We start from the raw sequence: 16,886 nt of genomic DNA on the forward strand, positions 1-16,886 counted from the left end.
GCAACCTCTGGGAAAAGGGAAATAGGAAAAAATGGTCGTGTTTGTGGTAAAAAAAATACAGTGCGGTCTCCAAACATGCACATAACAGTATTTCCCACTGCCTGATCAACAGGCTCAGATTCCCTAGTTGCTAGCGGTTCTTGTTGTCTGTGAGCCGCGCTGGGTCCCTGTCAGGGGGAAAGGCAATAATAATAATAATAATAATAATAATAATAATGTGGTTGGTAGGGAGGCAAGTGTGCTGTTTATGGCCGCCTGCACTTCAGAGAGGGGAAGGGGAGTCCCGCTCATGGCCTGGGCCCATATCCTCCAATGTTTCTCCCACAAAAATAAGGCTGAAGTATCTGAAGAAGTGTGCATGCACAAGGAAGCTCATACCAAGAACAAATTTAGTTGGTCTCGTAAGGTGCTACTGGACCATTTTTTATTGTATTATTTCTACTGCGTCAGACCAACTAGAGAAGAGTGACTAGTGGGGTGCCACAGGGTTCTGTCTTGGGCCCAGTCTTATTCAACATCTTTATCAACGACTTGGATGATGGACTCAAGGGCATCCTGATGAAATTTGCAGATGACACCAAACTGGGAGGGGTGGCTAACACCCCAGAGGACAGGATCACACTTCAAAACGACCTTGACAGATTGGAGAACTGGGCCAAAACAAACAAGATGAATTTTAACAGGGAGAAATGTAAAGTATTGCACTTGGGCAAAAAAAATGAGAGGCACAAATACAAGATGGGTGACACCTGGCTTGAGAGCAGTACATGTGAAAAGGATCTAGGAGTCTTGGTTGACCACAAACTTGACATGAGCCAACAGTGTGACGCGGCAGCTAAAAAAGCCAATGCAATTCTGGGCTGCATCAAAAGGAGCATAGCATCTAGATCAAGGGAAGTAATAGTGCCACTGTATTCTGCTCTGGTCAGACCTCACCTGGAGTACTGTGTCCAGTTCTGGGCACCACAGTTCAAGAGGGACACTGACAAACTGGAACGTGTCCAGAGGAGGGCAACCAAAATGGTCAAAGGTCTGGAAACGATGCCTTATGAGGAACGGCTAAGGGAGCTGGGCATGTTTAGCCTGGAGAAGAGGAGGTTAAGGGGTGATATGATAGCCATGTTCAAATATATAAAAGGATGTCACATAGAGGAGGGAGAAAGGTTGTTTTCTGCTGCTCCAGAGAAGCGGACACGGAGCAATGGATCCAAACTACAAGAAAGAAGATTCCACCTAAACATTAGGAAGAACTTCCTGACAGTAAGAGCTGTTTGACAGTGGAATTTGCTGCCAAGGAGTGTGTTGGAGTCTCCTTCTTTGGAGGTCTTTAAGCAGAGGCTTGACAACCATATGTCAGGAGTGCTCTGATGGTGTTTCCTGCTTGGCAGGGGGTTGGACTCGATGGCCCTTGTGGTCTCTTCCAACTCTAGGATTCTATGATTCTATGATTCAACATGGCTACCTCCTGAATCTAGAAAAATAGGGCTGTTTTATTCTACATCAGGGAGCGTCTCTCTCTTGCACAGAGACTTCCTGTCTCCATGGGTCACCTCCAGCCAATTGCAACTTTCTTTCAAGAAAGCTTTATTTGTTAGAAAATAAGTTTTGTTGTGTGAGTTCCTGGATGTCCCCAGCATGGTCACGCTCCAGAGATGGGTCAATCTCGACACCCACCCAAAGAAGATCTTTGGAAAGCGGGCAGTCCTAGTGAGCTCCCCATAACATTTCCCCTAAATCCCCACAAACAGGGCATCCTTTTTCCTTACAGAGGCAACTCACATCCTCCTCTCTTGTTTATTTATTTTGTAGAATGAATGAATGAATGAATGAAGAGCTGGAAAAGGTTCTGAAAAGAGCAACCAAACTGATCAAGGAATCGGAGCTGAAGAAAAGTTACCAGATTATAGTCAGGGCTTTTTTTTCACAATCAAGTGGTGTGTCATTTTTAACGAAATAAAGAAAAATAATTTCTGCCTTACAGACCCAATAGGCTTTCAACACAGCGTGAAAAAGATTCGCACGATTTAAAAACCGCCATTTGAGTCTGGCACCGGGAACAGCAATAACACACAGTGGTGCCAGGATTATTCAGGTGGCATTTCCTGCCCTCATCCTTGATGCTGCCCGTCAGCCTCCGCCTACTAGGCAGCAGAACCCGCTGATGTCCCCTGAGGACAGACAATGGAACTGAGCAGCTGGATCTAGCTAAGTCCTGTGATGGGAGGCAAGACATCCCTGGGTGGCAATTGGCTGTTACCAGGCAACAGCTCCCACTGATGTCCTCAGAGGGAAAGGAATGAATGGGGCTGAACAGCTGGATCTCAGCAACTGAAGAGATGCTACTTTGGATGCCTTGGATCAAATCTATGCTTCCAGGTGCCATAAGAAAGCTGCAGAGATAGCGCAGGATAATGCGCACCCCGGAAATGATCTCTTTCAGCTTCTGCCTTCTGGAAGAAGGTCCAGGGTTATAAAGACTAGGAGTAGCCGCCTGAGAAACAGTTTCTATCCAAATGCGATTTTGGTTTTAAACACATTGTAAGGAGTCTGCATGGGAGTATATTGTATTTGAAAATGGGGTATCAGAGTTTTTAGGGGGCTAACCAGGTTGGGATAGCTGGGATAGCAGGCTTGTTGGGTTTTGAATATCTTACGTAGATTTTTTCAATTTCGTTGTTCTGTATGGGACAATGACAATAAAGATTATCGTAGGAGCAGCCTTTGTAGATGGAGTCATCCGGTGCCCTAGCATCCCAGGCTAGATGGAAGTGGAACAAGTAGCTTTTTCTGAGGTGAGTTGGTGGGAGCTGCACACAGTAGTCCATGTATGATGGTCACACCACTTTTTTTAACAAAGGCGTTACCATATTGGCAGTTTTCAGTTCCATTCCTGATGATCCCTACCAGAGAATTCACCCTTTTCAGAGATGCTGCCTACTACGCCGATGTTTTCATTGAGCTATTTACCACCACCTCAAGAGCCCTTTCCTGCTCAGTCACTGCCAGTTCAGAGCCGCCACAAGCGCAGACCCTCCAGTTGCCCCCATTTTCCAGGGACAGTCCTGGATTTACAGAAGTTGACCCGGTTTCCAATTTCACCCAGGAATGTCCCGCTTTTCCACTTAGGACATCCCTATTTTCATCAGAGAAATGTTACAGGATATGGAGTTATGCGACCCTGAGCCAAGGAGATAAGTAACTGTACAACCTTTAAAAGACATCTGAAGGCAGCCCTGTATAAGGAAGTTAAAAAAAAATGTTTTATTATGTTTTTATATATCCTGGAAGCCGCCCAGAGTGCTGGGGTAACCATAATAAAATTATTATTATTATTGTGGAATAGGACATCCCTACTTTCACTGGGAAAACCAAAGCCTTTAATTATACGGACCTTTGTCGGCAAGGTGATGTCTCTGCTTTTAAGGTGCTGTCTAGGTTTGTCATTGCTTTTATCCCAAGAAGCAGGTGTCTTTTAATTTTGTGACTGCTGTCACCATCTGCAGTGATCATGGAGCCCAAGAAAGTAAAATCTCTCACTGCCTCCATTTCATCCCCTTCTATTTGCCAGGAGGTGATGGGACCAGTGGCCATGATCTTTGGTTTTTTTTTGGTGTTGAGCTTCAGGCCATATTTTGCGCTCTCCTCTTTTACCCTCATTAAAAGGTTCTTTAATTGCTCCTCACTTTCTGCCATCAAGGTTTTGTCATCAGCATATCTGAGGTCCGTATAATTAAAGCTATGGTTTTCCCAGTAGTGATGTATGGAAGTGAGAGCTGGACCATAAAGAAGGCTGATCACCGAAGAATTGATGCTTTTGAATTCTGGTGCTGGAGGAGACTCTGGAGAGTCCCATGGACTGCAAGAAGATCAAACCTATCCATTCTTAAGGAAATCAGCCCTGAGCGCTCACTGGAAGGACAGATCCTGAAGCTGAGGCTCCAAGACTTTGGCCACCTCATGAGAAGACTCCTTGGGAAAGACCCTGATGTTGGGAAAGATGGAGGGCACAAGGAGAAGGGGACGACGGAGGATGAGATGGTGGGACAGTGTTCTCGAAGCTACCAGCATGAGTTTGACCAAACTGCGGGAGGCAGTGGAAGACAGGAGTGCCTGGCGTGCTCTGGTCCAGGGGGTCACGAAGAGGCGGACACAACTAAACGACTAAACAACAACAACTTTCACTGGAGAAATGTTGGAGGGTATGTAATCACTCTGCATTTACTTACATTGAACCACAGTCACAATTTTAATGCCCGTTCACCCAGTTTGGAAAGATTGTTTTGGAGCAGCTCACAATCCCTCTTTGTTTGTATCTACCCTGAATAATCTGATGTCATAATCGCTGCTCGGCCCTTACTCCACATCATTTCTGAATACCGTATTTTTCGCACGATTGGACGCACCGGACCATAGGACGCACGTAGTTTTCAGGGGGGGAAATCAAGGAAAAAATATGATTTTCCCCCCCCAGCTCTGGGAGCAGTGGACAGGCTGCACGCAGCCTGTGCGCTACTCCAAGACCTTCTCCCTGCTTTTGCGGGAGGTGGCAGAATTCCCCCACCTCCCGCAAAAGCCCACAGGAGCCCCGCGTGACTCCTGCGGGCTTTTCGACCAGGAGGGAGAAGGGACTGAAACGGCCCGTCAGTCCCTTCTCCCTCCTTGGGGAAAAGCCCCCAAGAACCGCTCGCTCTTTAAAGGCTGTGCGGCTCCTGCGGGCTTTTCTAGGAGGTGGGGGAATTCCTAGAAAAGCCAGCAAAGCCGTGCAGCCCCTTTAAAGAGCGCACGGCTTTTGCCTGCTTTTGCGGGAGGTGGGGGAATTCCCCCATCTCCCGCAAAAGCCCGCAGGAGGGAGAAGGGACTGACTCGGCCAGTCAGTCCCTTCTCCCTCCTTGGGGAAAAGCCCCCAAGAGCCGCTCGCTCTTCAAAGGGTGCGCGGCTCCTGCGGGCTTTTCTAGGAGGTGGGGGAATTCCCCCACCTCCTAGAAAAGCCAGCAGAAGCCACGGAGCCCCTTTAAAGAGCGCCTGGCTTTTGCCTGCTTTTGCGGGAGGTGGGGGAATTCCCCCATCTCCCCCAAAAGCCCACAGGAGGGTTGGAGAGTAGCGGGAAGGCGTCGCACGCCTTCCTGCTGCCCCCCAATCTCTGGGGCTGGCGATGGGGGAAGCGCTGCTTTCCCCACCGCCAGCCTCCAACCCGGGTTGGAGAGTAGCGGGAAGGCATCGCTGCCTTCCCGCTGCCCCCCAATCTCTGGGGCTGGCGATGGGGGAAGCGCTGCTTTCCCCACCGCCAGCCTCCAACCCGGGTTGGAGAGTAGCGGGAAGGCATCGCTGCCTTCCCGCTGCCCCCCAATCTCTGGGGCTGGCGATGGGGGAAGCGCTGCTTTCCCCACCGCCAGCCTCCAACCCGGGTTGGAGAGTAGCGGGAAGGCATCGCTGCCTTCCCGCTGCCCCCCAATCTCTGGGGCTGGCGATGGGGGAAGCGCTGCTTTCCCCACCGCCAGCCTCCAACCCGGGTTGGAGAGTAGCGGGAAGGCATCGCTGCCTTCCCGCTGCCCCCCAATCTCTGGGGCTGGCGATGGGGGAAGCGCTGCTTTCCCCACCGCCAGCCTCCAACCCGGGTTGGAGAGTAGCGGGAAGGCATCGCTGCCTTCCCGCTGCCCCCCAATCTCTGGGGCTGGCGATGGGGGAAGCGCTGCTTTCCCCACCGCCAGCCTCCAACCCGGGTTGGAGAGTAGCGGGAAGGCATCGCTGCCTTCCCGCTGCCCCCCAATCTCTGGGGCTGGCGATGGGGGAAGCGCTGCTTTCCCCACCGCCAGCCTCCAACCCGGGTTGGAGAGTAGCGGGAAGGCATCGCTGCCTTCCCGCTGCCCCCCAATCTCTGGGGCTGGCGATGGGGGAAGCGCTGCTTTCCCCACCGCCAGCCTCCAACCCGGGTTGGAGAGTAGCGGGAAGGCATCGCTGCCTTCCCGCTGCCCCCCAATCTCTGGGGCTGGCGATGGGGGAAGCGCTGCTTTCCCCACCGCCAGCCTCGAAGCCGGGTTGGAGAGTAGCGGGAAGGCGTTGCGCGCCTTCCTGCTGCCCCCCATCCTCTGGGGCTGGCGATGGGGGAAGCGCTGCTTTCCCCACCGCCAGCCTCAAAGAGCAGACTCTCCTGGCTTCAGCGGAAGCAACGCAAAGCCTCCGGAGCGCAGGCTTCGGAGGCTTTGCCTTGCTATCGCTGAAGCCAGGGAGCCTGCATTCGCTCCATAGGACGCACACACATTTCCCCTTCATTTTTGGAGGGGAAAAAGTGCGTCCTATAGAGCGAAAAATACGGTAAGTTAAAAAGCACCAGTGCTTGGCGAACACAGTTCTTAAGGTCCATCTGCTCCATAAATTTAAATCACTGTCATACAGTTTTAACAGCTATGGCTTCCTCCAAAGGATCCTGGGTGCTGAGAGTTGTTAGAGAACCCCTATTTCCATCACAGAGCTACAATTCCCAGAATTCCCTGGGAGGTGGGATTGTATCTCTACAATTCCCCATGTAGTTTATCAATCAATCCCACCTCCCAAGGGAACTCTGGGAATTGTAGTTCTGTCATCGGAACAAGGACCAACAAATCCCAGCACCCTTAACAAACTATGTTTCCCAGAATTCTTTACGAGAAGCCAGGGCTGTTTAAAGTGGTGCCCATTACTACACAGTTTCTCCTTGGGATGGCTCTGGCAAGCCTAGGTGCAGAATGTTAATTGCTTACTTTGCTGCTTGAAATATGTGGAGCCAAGAGCATGAATACTGTGTAGAGACTGGCGGTGCTGGTAGACTGCAGCAAATGCAATCCCAATAAAATGCTTTGTAGATGTGGCTGCCTTCTTCTGTTAATGGCAGCAAAAATAACACTCTCCCCCTAAGGCTAGGACAGGGCCAGGCAACAGATCCCTGAACATCTAGTTCAGCTTTGCAAGACATAGTTGAGAATGCAAGATCTAACCTGGGGAAAAGACAGGTCCCAGCACTTTCGCATTCAGACATAACGGCAGCCTGGGTGATTCTCATGCAGCACAGTATATGAACCAGGACAGATATTCTGTCCCTGTGCACAGTGCCCTGGGTTTGAGCTTGCCTAGAGACCATGCCTCAAACCTATTACTACTACTACTACTACAACAACAACAACAACAACAACAACAATAATAAAAAATTTTATTTATACCCTGCCCTCCCCAGCCAAGACCGGGCTCAGGGCAGCTAACACCAGGTATAAAAACAATTGATTAAAATACAACTTAAAAACAAGATTAAAGTACAACATTAAAATGCAGCCTCATTTCAGTAGTAACTCAAATCAAAAACTTTTGGGGGATGAATTACTACTACTATTATTATTATGCTACCCAATTCCTCCCAATGTGATACTTGGTGGAACAATTTCACTGGACCAGACCAGGAACTCATTAGAATTCAGTTATTTTCTTGCCACCGTTTCAAAGGCTTCTGAAACATTATTAGCAATGCTGCAAGTACATCGAGAGGGAGCTCCCATGCCGACTGGACCAGGTGCAGCACATCGTTAAACTATGGAACTCCCTCCCACAAGAGGCAGTGATGGCCACCAACTTGAATGTCTTTCAAAGAGGATTGGACAAAGTCATGGAGGAGAGGGCTAGCCACAGTGGCCACAGTTGGTGGCAGGAACACTTATGGATACCAGTTGCTGGAAACTGCAGGAGGAGGAGCGTATTCTTGTGCTCAAATCCTGCTTCTTTCTGGGTTTCCCACAGGCAACTGGTCAGCCAGTGTAAGAACAGGATGATGGACTAGATGAGCCATAGGCCTGATCCTGCAGGCCCTTCTGGTGTTTTTATGTAATAAGTCCTCCTGGCACCAAAGGTGTGTTCTCGCACTTGGAGCAGGGTCTGTGAACTGCCCTGAGCACTGGAGGAGGAACAGGGGTGTGGGGGAAGCGCACTGCCCCCGGCAGCACAATCCTGGTGGGGTGCCATCGCGGCTGCTCCCCCCTCCCGCACTGGGCGCCACACCCCTGGGACACATGCCACGCCCCCAGGACACGCCACGCCCTCAGAATGCATGCCACACCCCTGGAACACATGTCATGCCCCTGGAACACAGGTCATGCCCCTAGGACGCATGCCACACCCCCAGGACGCATGCCACACCCCCGGGACATGCACCAGCCATGCCCCCGCCTGCTCTCCGCCCCCTCCGCCACTGGCCCTGAGATCACCACCAGCGGCGCGATCCTGGTGGGGTGCCATCGCGGCTGCTCCCCCATCCCGCACTGGGCGTCACACCCCCAGGACGCATGCAACACCCCTGGGACACATGCCACGCCCTCAGGAGGCATGCCACGCCCCCAGGATGCATGTCACACCCCTGGGATACATGCCACACCCCTAATACACATGCCACGCCCCCAGGATGCATGCCACACCCCTGGGATATTTGCCAGCCGCACCCCCGCCTGCTCTCCGCCACTGGCCCTGAGATCTATAAAGGGCGGTATAAAAATTAAACAAATAAATCACAACAATTTGGTTCCCTTGAATATTCTGTTGAACGCGCACGAGCATCTGTCAGAACAGAATGCTGGACTCACTGAGCCACTGGCCAATCCAGCTGGGATTTATTCTCATGCTCTTAATTAATTCAGCAGCAGAACTCATCAATTCTGCCCGTCTAACCTCAGGAATCGACTTAAAAGTGTGCAGTAGGATATCAATATTCAAACTGAAAGATAAACCCCGAAGCACACTCTTCTTGTAGCTTAACACCCCTCAAATTACTTCTTTGCATTCATTTTGACAGGGTCACGAGGCATCGCTAAAAATGGAAGATTCTCTGTAAGGTCAAATTTTGAAGAGTGCTCAGTATTCAAAGGCAGTTTTCTTCTCAAACCACAAGCAGCCTTTATCCTTTGAAACGGAGAAACCCTCTGGGGAGACACACAGCTAGGAATATATATTTTTATCAGAAGTATATCCAGTTTTTAGAACACAGAAGAAAGAACCCCTGATTTGAAGTGAATGATTCTGATGTAAGTGACGGCAGCTGCGCTTGTCATGAAATCTTTCTCCTTCGGGTGCCCTTGCGGAGTTAAAACAGAAGAGGCAAGGACAAATAATTGCACAGAAGGTTTAAGACCTATTCTTCACACTGCAGTTTTCAAAATCAGAACATACTGAAGTGAAAACTTTATCAGCCTTGTTTTGCAGCGCTAAAAAACAAGGGTCCATCTGGCTTAGAACTGCCTGCTCCAAACTGAGAAGCATTGACAAATCTGCCATTCCTGGTCCTTTTAATTGAAGATGGCAAGGTTTCGGGGCAGGATGCTCTGTGTGAGAAGAATGTGCCTTGCCACTAAACTATTGCACCTTCCAAAATACCATATTTGTCACTCCTTAAGATGCACTTTTTTCTTCCTAAAAAGTGAGGGGAAATGTGCGTCTTATGGAGCGAATGCGTGGTCCCTGGAGCCGAATTGCCCAGGGGCAAAAAGCAGATCATGTGGAAACAAAGCCACTAATCAGCAAGCGATCGGGGAGGGAGATAAGGGATGCTAGCAATAAAGGAGGCTGCCTGGGAGGGGGGAGGTAAAAGCACATGGATCCTCAGGATTCTTACATTGGGTCACCCCAAATTCACCATCAAATCACATAGCATGTCCATGGCTACAGCCTGCACCAAAAAAATCACGCATCCACTGTTTCCTGGGGTTGCAATGGTGCAAAAATGTGGTTACAAAGCACAGATCCACATGGATCCTCAGGATTTTTGCATTGGGTCCCCAAATTCACCATCAGATCACATAGCATGTCCATGGCTACAGCCTGCACCCAAAAAATCATACATCCACTGTTTCGTTCAGAATATTTTTTATTGTTTTCCTCCTCTAAGAACTATGTGCGTCTTATTGTCAGGTGCGTCTTATGAAGCGAAAAATACGGTAGCCTAAGGCAGCCTTCCCCAGCCTGATGCAATTGGGAAGAGTGCGCCTCTGCTCTGAGTAGTGCTTGAGGGCTTCCTATCGACATTTGGCTGGCCACTTTGAGAACAAAATGTTGGACTCGATGAGGCTTTGCCTTGACACCAGGGCTCTCGTGTTCTTATGAGCATCTCACAACAGGAGCACTCCACGCTGCAACCATTTGCCCTAAGTCCCACTTGCTGTTTAGCTTGTCTTGCCCACCAACCTATCCCAATCAATCCCCGTCTGCAGAAAATGCCCATCACCTAGCTTGGTTTGCATCACTGAAATCAACTACAGTGGTACCTTGGTTGTCGAACGGCTTGGCTCCCGAACAAATCAGCTCCCAAACGCTGCAAACCCGGATGTAAGTGTTCCAGTTTGCAAACATTTTTTTGGAAGCCAAACATCCGACGCGGCTTCTGTGGCTTCCGAATGAGTTCAGGAAGCTCCTGCAGCCAATCGGAAGCCGTGCTTTGGTTTTCGAACGGTTCTGGGAGTCGAACGGAATGGATTAAGTTTGACAACCAAGGTACCACTGTATGTGTTTCACCACAGGCCGGTCCATCTCTGAGGTACCTGGGGCCCCCTCTGCTATTCCCATTTTCCAAGAAGCAAAAGGAATCTTCAGCCCACACTGCAGAAGAGAGAAAACCCACCTCCTTCCCTATACAGTGGTACCTCAGGTTAAGTACTTAATTCGTTCTGGAGGTCCGTTCTTAACCTGAAACTGTTCTTAACCTGAAGCACCACTTTAGCTAATGGGGCCTCCCGCTGCGCCGCCAGAGCACAATTTCTGTTCTCATCCTGAAGCAAAGTTCTTAACCCGAGGTAATATTTCTGGATTAGCGGAGTCTGTAACCTGAAGCGTCTGTAACCTGAAGCGTCTGTAACCTGAAGTGTCTGTAACCCGAGGTACCACTGTATATGTGCTTTCACTCATCACCCTCCACTGCAAACACACAGAGGTGAGAGGCAGGAATGGAATAGATGCTCCCCCCCTCCGCTGAAGAATAAGGGACTGTGTATGAGAAGGGAGGAAACAGAAACATCTGTATTGGTTGTCAAAGCATACAAAATACAAAATGAGAATGGCAGCTTTTGTCAGCTGAAACGAAACAACTCGAGAGATGTCAGCCTCAGAAAATGCAAATATCCAGTCAAACTCCGAAGTATAAAGCACAGCTTGACGCTCGTTACTCTTCCAGCCTACACGGTGTAAGATGCAAGTTACAAGAATACCTGAATACAAATTACACCAATTGTGAGGCTTTTAGTAGGATGGGATAACAGCAGCTTTTGATTTCCTGGCACCAAAAAGCCACTGCCTTTCGGAAGGAGGAGGGAGCAACCCAGAATATAATGCGAATGAAGCTGCAGGGGCAGAGAGGGAACAAGCTGTACACAGCAGCCCACTCCTGAAGTGTGTTTCTGGCCCTGGGTTGCAGACGAGAAATCAGCTGCTTTTCAGCAAAAGCAACAGCGCAACTGCTTCTGTTTCCCCAGGTCTTTGCTGAGGAAGATCAGAGCAGCATTGCATGTAGCAGTGCTGAATCTGGCAAGAATCTGGGCATAGCTGCGGTCGTAATAAAAAGGGATCACATCTGTGTAGCTCTTCAGAGGTTTCAAACCATTTCATGTACACTGTGACCCTTACAACTCCTCTGTAAGATGGGCCAGTATAGTAATCCAAGCGCCCAACTTATTTAAAGGACTATGCTGTTGGACATGTAACACTGTCGATCTAATGGAAGTATGTGAAATGTAACCAATATGTTTTTGTGCCTACTTGATCCATTACATGTAGTGTTGTATATTAAGGAAACCATTACGATTGTAACTAACGCCTTATCTCGGTGGGGAAGGGTGTTATGTCCTGAAGTTCTCACCCTGGGCCAGCAGGGGGATACTGTAGATAGTTTTCACTCAGGTCCGCATATGCAAATAAGGAATTGAAGGTGAAGTTCAGTGATTGGATAGTTACAGAAAGTTGTTACTGTTGCTTTGTAGTTGAACGCTATATAAGCAGGCTGGCTGAACCCTTCAGCCCAGTTCTGTTCTGGCCTATGAATAAACAAGAGCTGTGTGAAGAATCGCTGTGTCGTCTGATATCTTCAGCCAGAACTTAACAAAATGTCTAGAGAAGAGTGGCTTGTCTAACAGCATGTGTGTGTGTGTTGACTGAAGGACTCTTTGAATCCAATACGTTGCAGCAACTGTCTATGTTTTTGACAAAGAATCCAAACGCTGCATTAAGCTTTTCAACATTTTGGTGTTCTCTGTCTTCTATCTTCCTGGCGGTAGGTTTCCAGTGGGGGGAAATCTCAGGCCTACCCTAATAAGTCACAACCTTTGACCCCCTGATCCCAGTCACATAGCAATGAGAGGCACGAAGGGGAATAAAGCTTCTGCAACTGAGACATGGTCAGCCGCAGCTTCTTAGTCACATACAACTCCCCCTGGGAAAAAAACACCACCCTAATTAATTGTTATTATTTTTAAAAAGGAATCTTATTTCTGAAATGTCAACCTGGCTCCACAGTGTGATTCACAAAGCACCTATTGTTGCTCTGGCTCTGTGCAATAAACAGGCAAATCACTAACGACTCGCAGTCTAGTTAAAAACACAGATAAAAGCCATCGGTGTGCATGGCAACCACATTAGCACATACCGAAATAGACCAGACCACAAGATTCCGTTGCTAAATGGCTCGAAGGATGTCAGCATCCATAGCCTCACAAACAGGCAGGTGTCGTGTTGTCAGGAGGCTGGGACCAGGTTGGGAGAGCTGGTGTGCACCAGAGCCTTGTCCCCCACCGGAGGGAGGCGATCCCCATAACCAGGAAAGTGGAAACTACGATGCTATTTTGTAGGGGAGGTTGGAAGCTAAGGATCGGTCTGGGTCAAGGAGGTCTCATCAGCATGTTCAGTGCGGTGCTTGCCTTGACCTGGAGCGCTTGGGAACATAATGCTAATAGCCTGTCAGAAGAATGTCATGGTAGGTCCCAGTCAGGACCTGGAGAAAGGTCAACTCGTGCCCGGCCAGCTGGGTGAGTCACATCTTACTTCCCTCTGGACACAGATCCTTCTAGCTCAGAATTATCTACTCTGACTCTCCAATCAGCTCCTCAGCCCTCCTAACCTGAGATCTGTTAATTCAAGACATTGAAGGTGGAACCTGAGACCTTCAATATTCACGGCATGTTCTCTACCGCTAAGATCATGCCCTCTGCCTCTCTAAACTGAGCTAAATAAGCATCCTTCTTGCCAGGGGTAGGTATCAAACAGATGCCACCATACAGATGAATGCATAAAGGTCCCAGTTCAGCTTGCAAAGAAGTTAGCTATGTGTTCCGGAGATTGCAGAAGACCAAAATACCTGTGAAAACGACTGGGGTTGAGAGAGACCCATAATGATATTGAGTGCAGCTGCCCGGGGTCAACCTCCGGGCAGCTGAGTTCCAGTTCTCTAAAATGTCCTGAAATTGAATATGCATTTGGCCTAGTTTCCTTACTCATATGTGAGGAGCTTACATAAATCGTATAAGTGCAGAAGACAAGTCACTGAATCATAGCACAATCCATTCTCTTTCCAAGGCAAGAGATATTTGTTACATAAATGTACATTAAAAGTCCCTGCGTTTGTAGAACCACCAGCTTGTTCCTGCTCCCCTGAGAAAGAAGTTCATTCCAGTTTTTAAAGCGAAGTCTCTGCTTGTTCCATCCTCAGGGATTTGTCCCTGGGCGAGAGATGGTTGTAAAAACGTTGAGCTCCGTGGAGTTAATTTCTTTGGCGTCTTGCGCAAGTGCCCGAGATGTCTTCACTGCTGCTCCCGGATGAAAAAAAGGAAGACGCCAGAGACCTGTCCTTTGTAGTGTTGCAACCGGAGGCAAAAAGCATCAGCAACTTTCCCGCAAGTAGTCATGAATTCCCTCCAGAGACTAACTTGCCTCTGATTCTGGGCGTTCTGTCTGACCCTGATGCCTGCTTAGAAAAACAGCAAAGATGAACGTGAAATCGGAGGAGAGGCTCAGCGTCTAAAGGTCAGTGCGGAGTGGGAAATTATGGAAGAGGCGCACAGAGCTCTCCGAAAGGGGGCAAACAAACTCATAGAGCAGCCTTTGCAGACCTGGTGCCCCAGGAAGCTGTTGGACTACAATTCTCATCAGCCCCAGCAAAGATGGTGTTATGTACTGAGTTGAATAGGATCCAAAATGCAGCCATCTGATTGGTCCTAGAACAATAGGATCCAAAATGCAGCAGTCTGATTGGTCCTAGAACAATAGGATTCAGAATGCAGCAGTCTGATTGGTCCTAGAACAATGCAGCAGTATGATTGGTCTGCAGGAGCCACCCAATCCAGCTCCAGATGGAAGTGAATCCACAACCTGATTGGCCTACAGGAGAATTCCGGAATTAGCCAATCACGTGGGGCCCATTGTGTAAATAATGTATATAAAGCGGATACTTTGGGGGAACTTTCATTCCTCCTCACCACTATGAGCTGAATAAAGAGCATGAAATCCACTCTCGACTCTGATTATATTTCACACGTGCAGGCACCATTGGGAACGCACTGCAAATTGTGCATAAACAGCCGTCTCTCCACCTGCCACTCACCCCACATCACATCTGGGGGAAGCAGCTTTGGGATCCAGGATAGGCCTCATCAGGGCTATGGCCAGGAGGCAGGGGTAAGACTTTTGGGGGTGGGTGGATAGGTGATTTTGGCTGGATAAGGTCAGTGGAAGGAGATAGGCCTCTCTTCCCTCTCTGTGCATTTTCTTTTGTCTCCTTCAGCCCCAATGAAAGCATATCCAGTATATCTGAAGGAGCGTCTCCACCCCCATCGTTCTGCCCGGACACTGAGGTCCAGCACCAAGGGCCTTCTGGTGATTCCCTCACTGCGAGAAGCCAAGTTACAGGGAACCAGGCAGAGGGCCTTCTCGGTGGTAGCGCCCGCCCTTTGGAATGCCCTCCCACCAGATGTCAAAGAGAAAAACAACTACCAGACTTTTAGAAGACATCTGAAGGCAGCCCTGTTTAGGGAAGCTTTTATTGTTTGACAGACTACTACTGTATTTTAATATTTTGTTGGAAGCTGCCCAGAGTGGCTGAGGAAAAATAATAAATTATTATTATTATTATTATTATTATTATTTATTTCTCAGGGTTCCCTGGAAAGATGGAATGACTTGACTGCCAAGCCAGTTGACATCTACAGCACGATCTTGTCTTACGTGTTGGTGGTCATTTCAGTGAGCTTTTGCTAACCTGGTGCCCCTACAGATTCTTTGAATGTGTCTGGTCCAGCTCGACGGAGCCTTGTTTAAGTTTTGGGGGTCCTGCACTGCATCACACTCCTGAAAACCCACCCAAGTCAAATCATGAGCGCCTTGGGGAAAAATTGTAAGGTCTCCGAGGCCAGTCAGACTTCAGCCTGAAAGGGCATGGGTTAATCCAGCAATGTCTGTCTCCCATTTTAAACGGGATTGTACATGTGGTCTAAAATGCCCAACCCAAGCCTTTAGGATAGGGAAGCCTGTTCCTTTAATTTGGGGCGACCCTCCACCACTTTAAGGTTCTCCAACTCTTCTGCTCCACATGGGGGAACCCCATCCTTACCCAGTCGCCTCCATTTCCACTCTGATCTGCTTCCTCCGCTTCTCGTCGATGGGGTAGGAGAAGAAGACGGCCATGGAGGAGAGCAGCAGGACAATGGGAACAGGCGCCATGAGAATTTGCAGCGTCAGGATAACCTGGGGGTTATGTGTGCAGTCCGCGGCTCTGTAACCTGCAAAACTGGAAAAGTTTTTTTAAAAAATAGATTATTTATTTATTTATTTATATGCCACTTTTTCCTCCAAGGAGCGTGGTTCCCTTCCTCCTCATTTATCCTCACAACAACAACCCTGTGAGGAAGGTTAAACTGGTAACTGGCCCAAGGTCACCCAGTGAGAGCTCCATGGCCAAGTGGGAGATTTGAACCCTGGTCTCCCAGGTCCTAGTCCAGCACTCTATTTTTTTTTTATAAAAATTTTTATTAGTTTTTCAACATATAATATAAAACAATACAAAAGACAAACACAAACAAACAAACATATAAACATGTATAATTTCATAATTTTTTTCATAAACCTAATTTCAGCGACTTCCCCATGCCTCCCTTTTCTGCATCCCTGTTTTAAATTTTCCAGCAACCCCTGGTCTAAACTATTTATTAACTCCTTTCTTTGACCCTTTTCTTTCCTTTTGTCCAATCATTTATCGCTGCAAATCTGCTATGCTTAAACCATGACATTTTAACACTCCATAATCTTACAAGAATTTTTAAGATAAAGTTTAAATTTCTTCCAGTCTTCCTCCACCGTCTCTCTCCCTTGGTCACGGATTCTGCTTGTCATCTCTGCCAGTCCCATGTAGTCAATCACCTTCGTCTGCCACTCTTCCAGCGTGGGTAGTTCTTGTGTCTTCCAATACTTTGCTATTAACACTCTTGCTGCTGTTGTAGCATACATGAAAAACATCCTATCTTTCTTTGACACCAATTGGCCTACCATGCCCAGGAGAAAAGCCTCTGGTTTTTTATGAAAGGTACACTTAAGCACCTTCTTAATTTCATTATATATCATTTCCCAGAAGGCCTTAATCCTTGGGCACGTCCACCAAAGGTGATAAAAAGTACCTTCAGTTTCATTACATTTCCAACATTTGTTATTGGGCAAATGGTAAATTTTTGCTAGCTTGACTGGGGTCATGTACCACCTATAAACCATTTTCATAATATTCTCTCTTAAGGCATTACATGCCGTGAACTTTATACCGGTGGTCCATAACTGTTCCCAGTCAGCAAACATAATGTCATGACCAATGTCCTGTGCCCATTTAATCATAGCTGATTTAACCAACTCATCCTGTG

General features: G+C 48.3%; 1 protein-coding gene across 3 annotated transcripts in view; it reads right to left on the reverse strand.

The window, feature by feature from the left end:
- Positions 1 to 12,367: 12,367 nt before the first annotated feature.
- Positions 12,368 to 16,886, reverse strand: part of LOC128416632 (sodium-dependent lysophosphatidylcholine symporter 1-B-like) — a 41,023-nt gene continuing 36,504 nt past the window's right edge. For 2 of the 3 annotated variants that reach the window (XM_053394622.1, XM_053394624.1), the window contains exons 13-14: positions 15,593 to 15,769; positions 12,368 to 13,954 (exon numbers count right to left, since the gene is read on the reverse strand). In XM_053394622.1, coding sequence (XP_053250597.1) covers positions 13,909 to 13,954; positions 15,593 to 15,769 — 223 coding nt within the window. In that variant the 3' untranslated portion in view covers positions 12,368 to 13,908. The remainder of the gene's footprint in view (positions 13,955 to 15,592; positions 15,770 to 16,886) is intronic. The other variant, XM_053394623.1, reaches the window with a different exon arrangement.

This window comes from Podarcis raffonei, chromosome 6, assembly GCF_027172205.1.
Source record: "Podarcis raffonei isolate rPodRaf1 chromosome 6, rPodRaf1.pri, whole genome shotgun sequence".
Taxonomy (NCBI): Eukaryota; Metazoa; Chordata; class Lepidosauria; order Squamata; family Lacertidae; genus Podarcis; species Podarcis raffonei.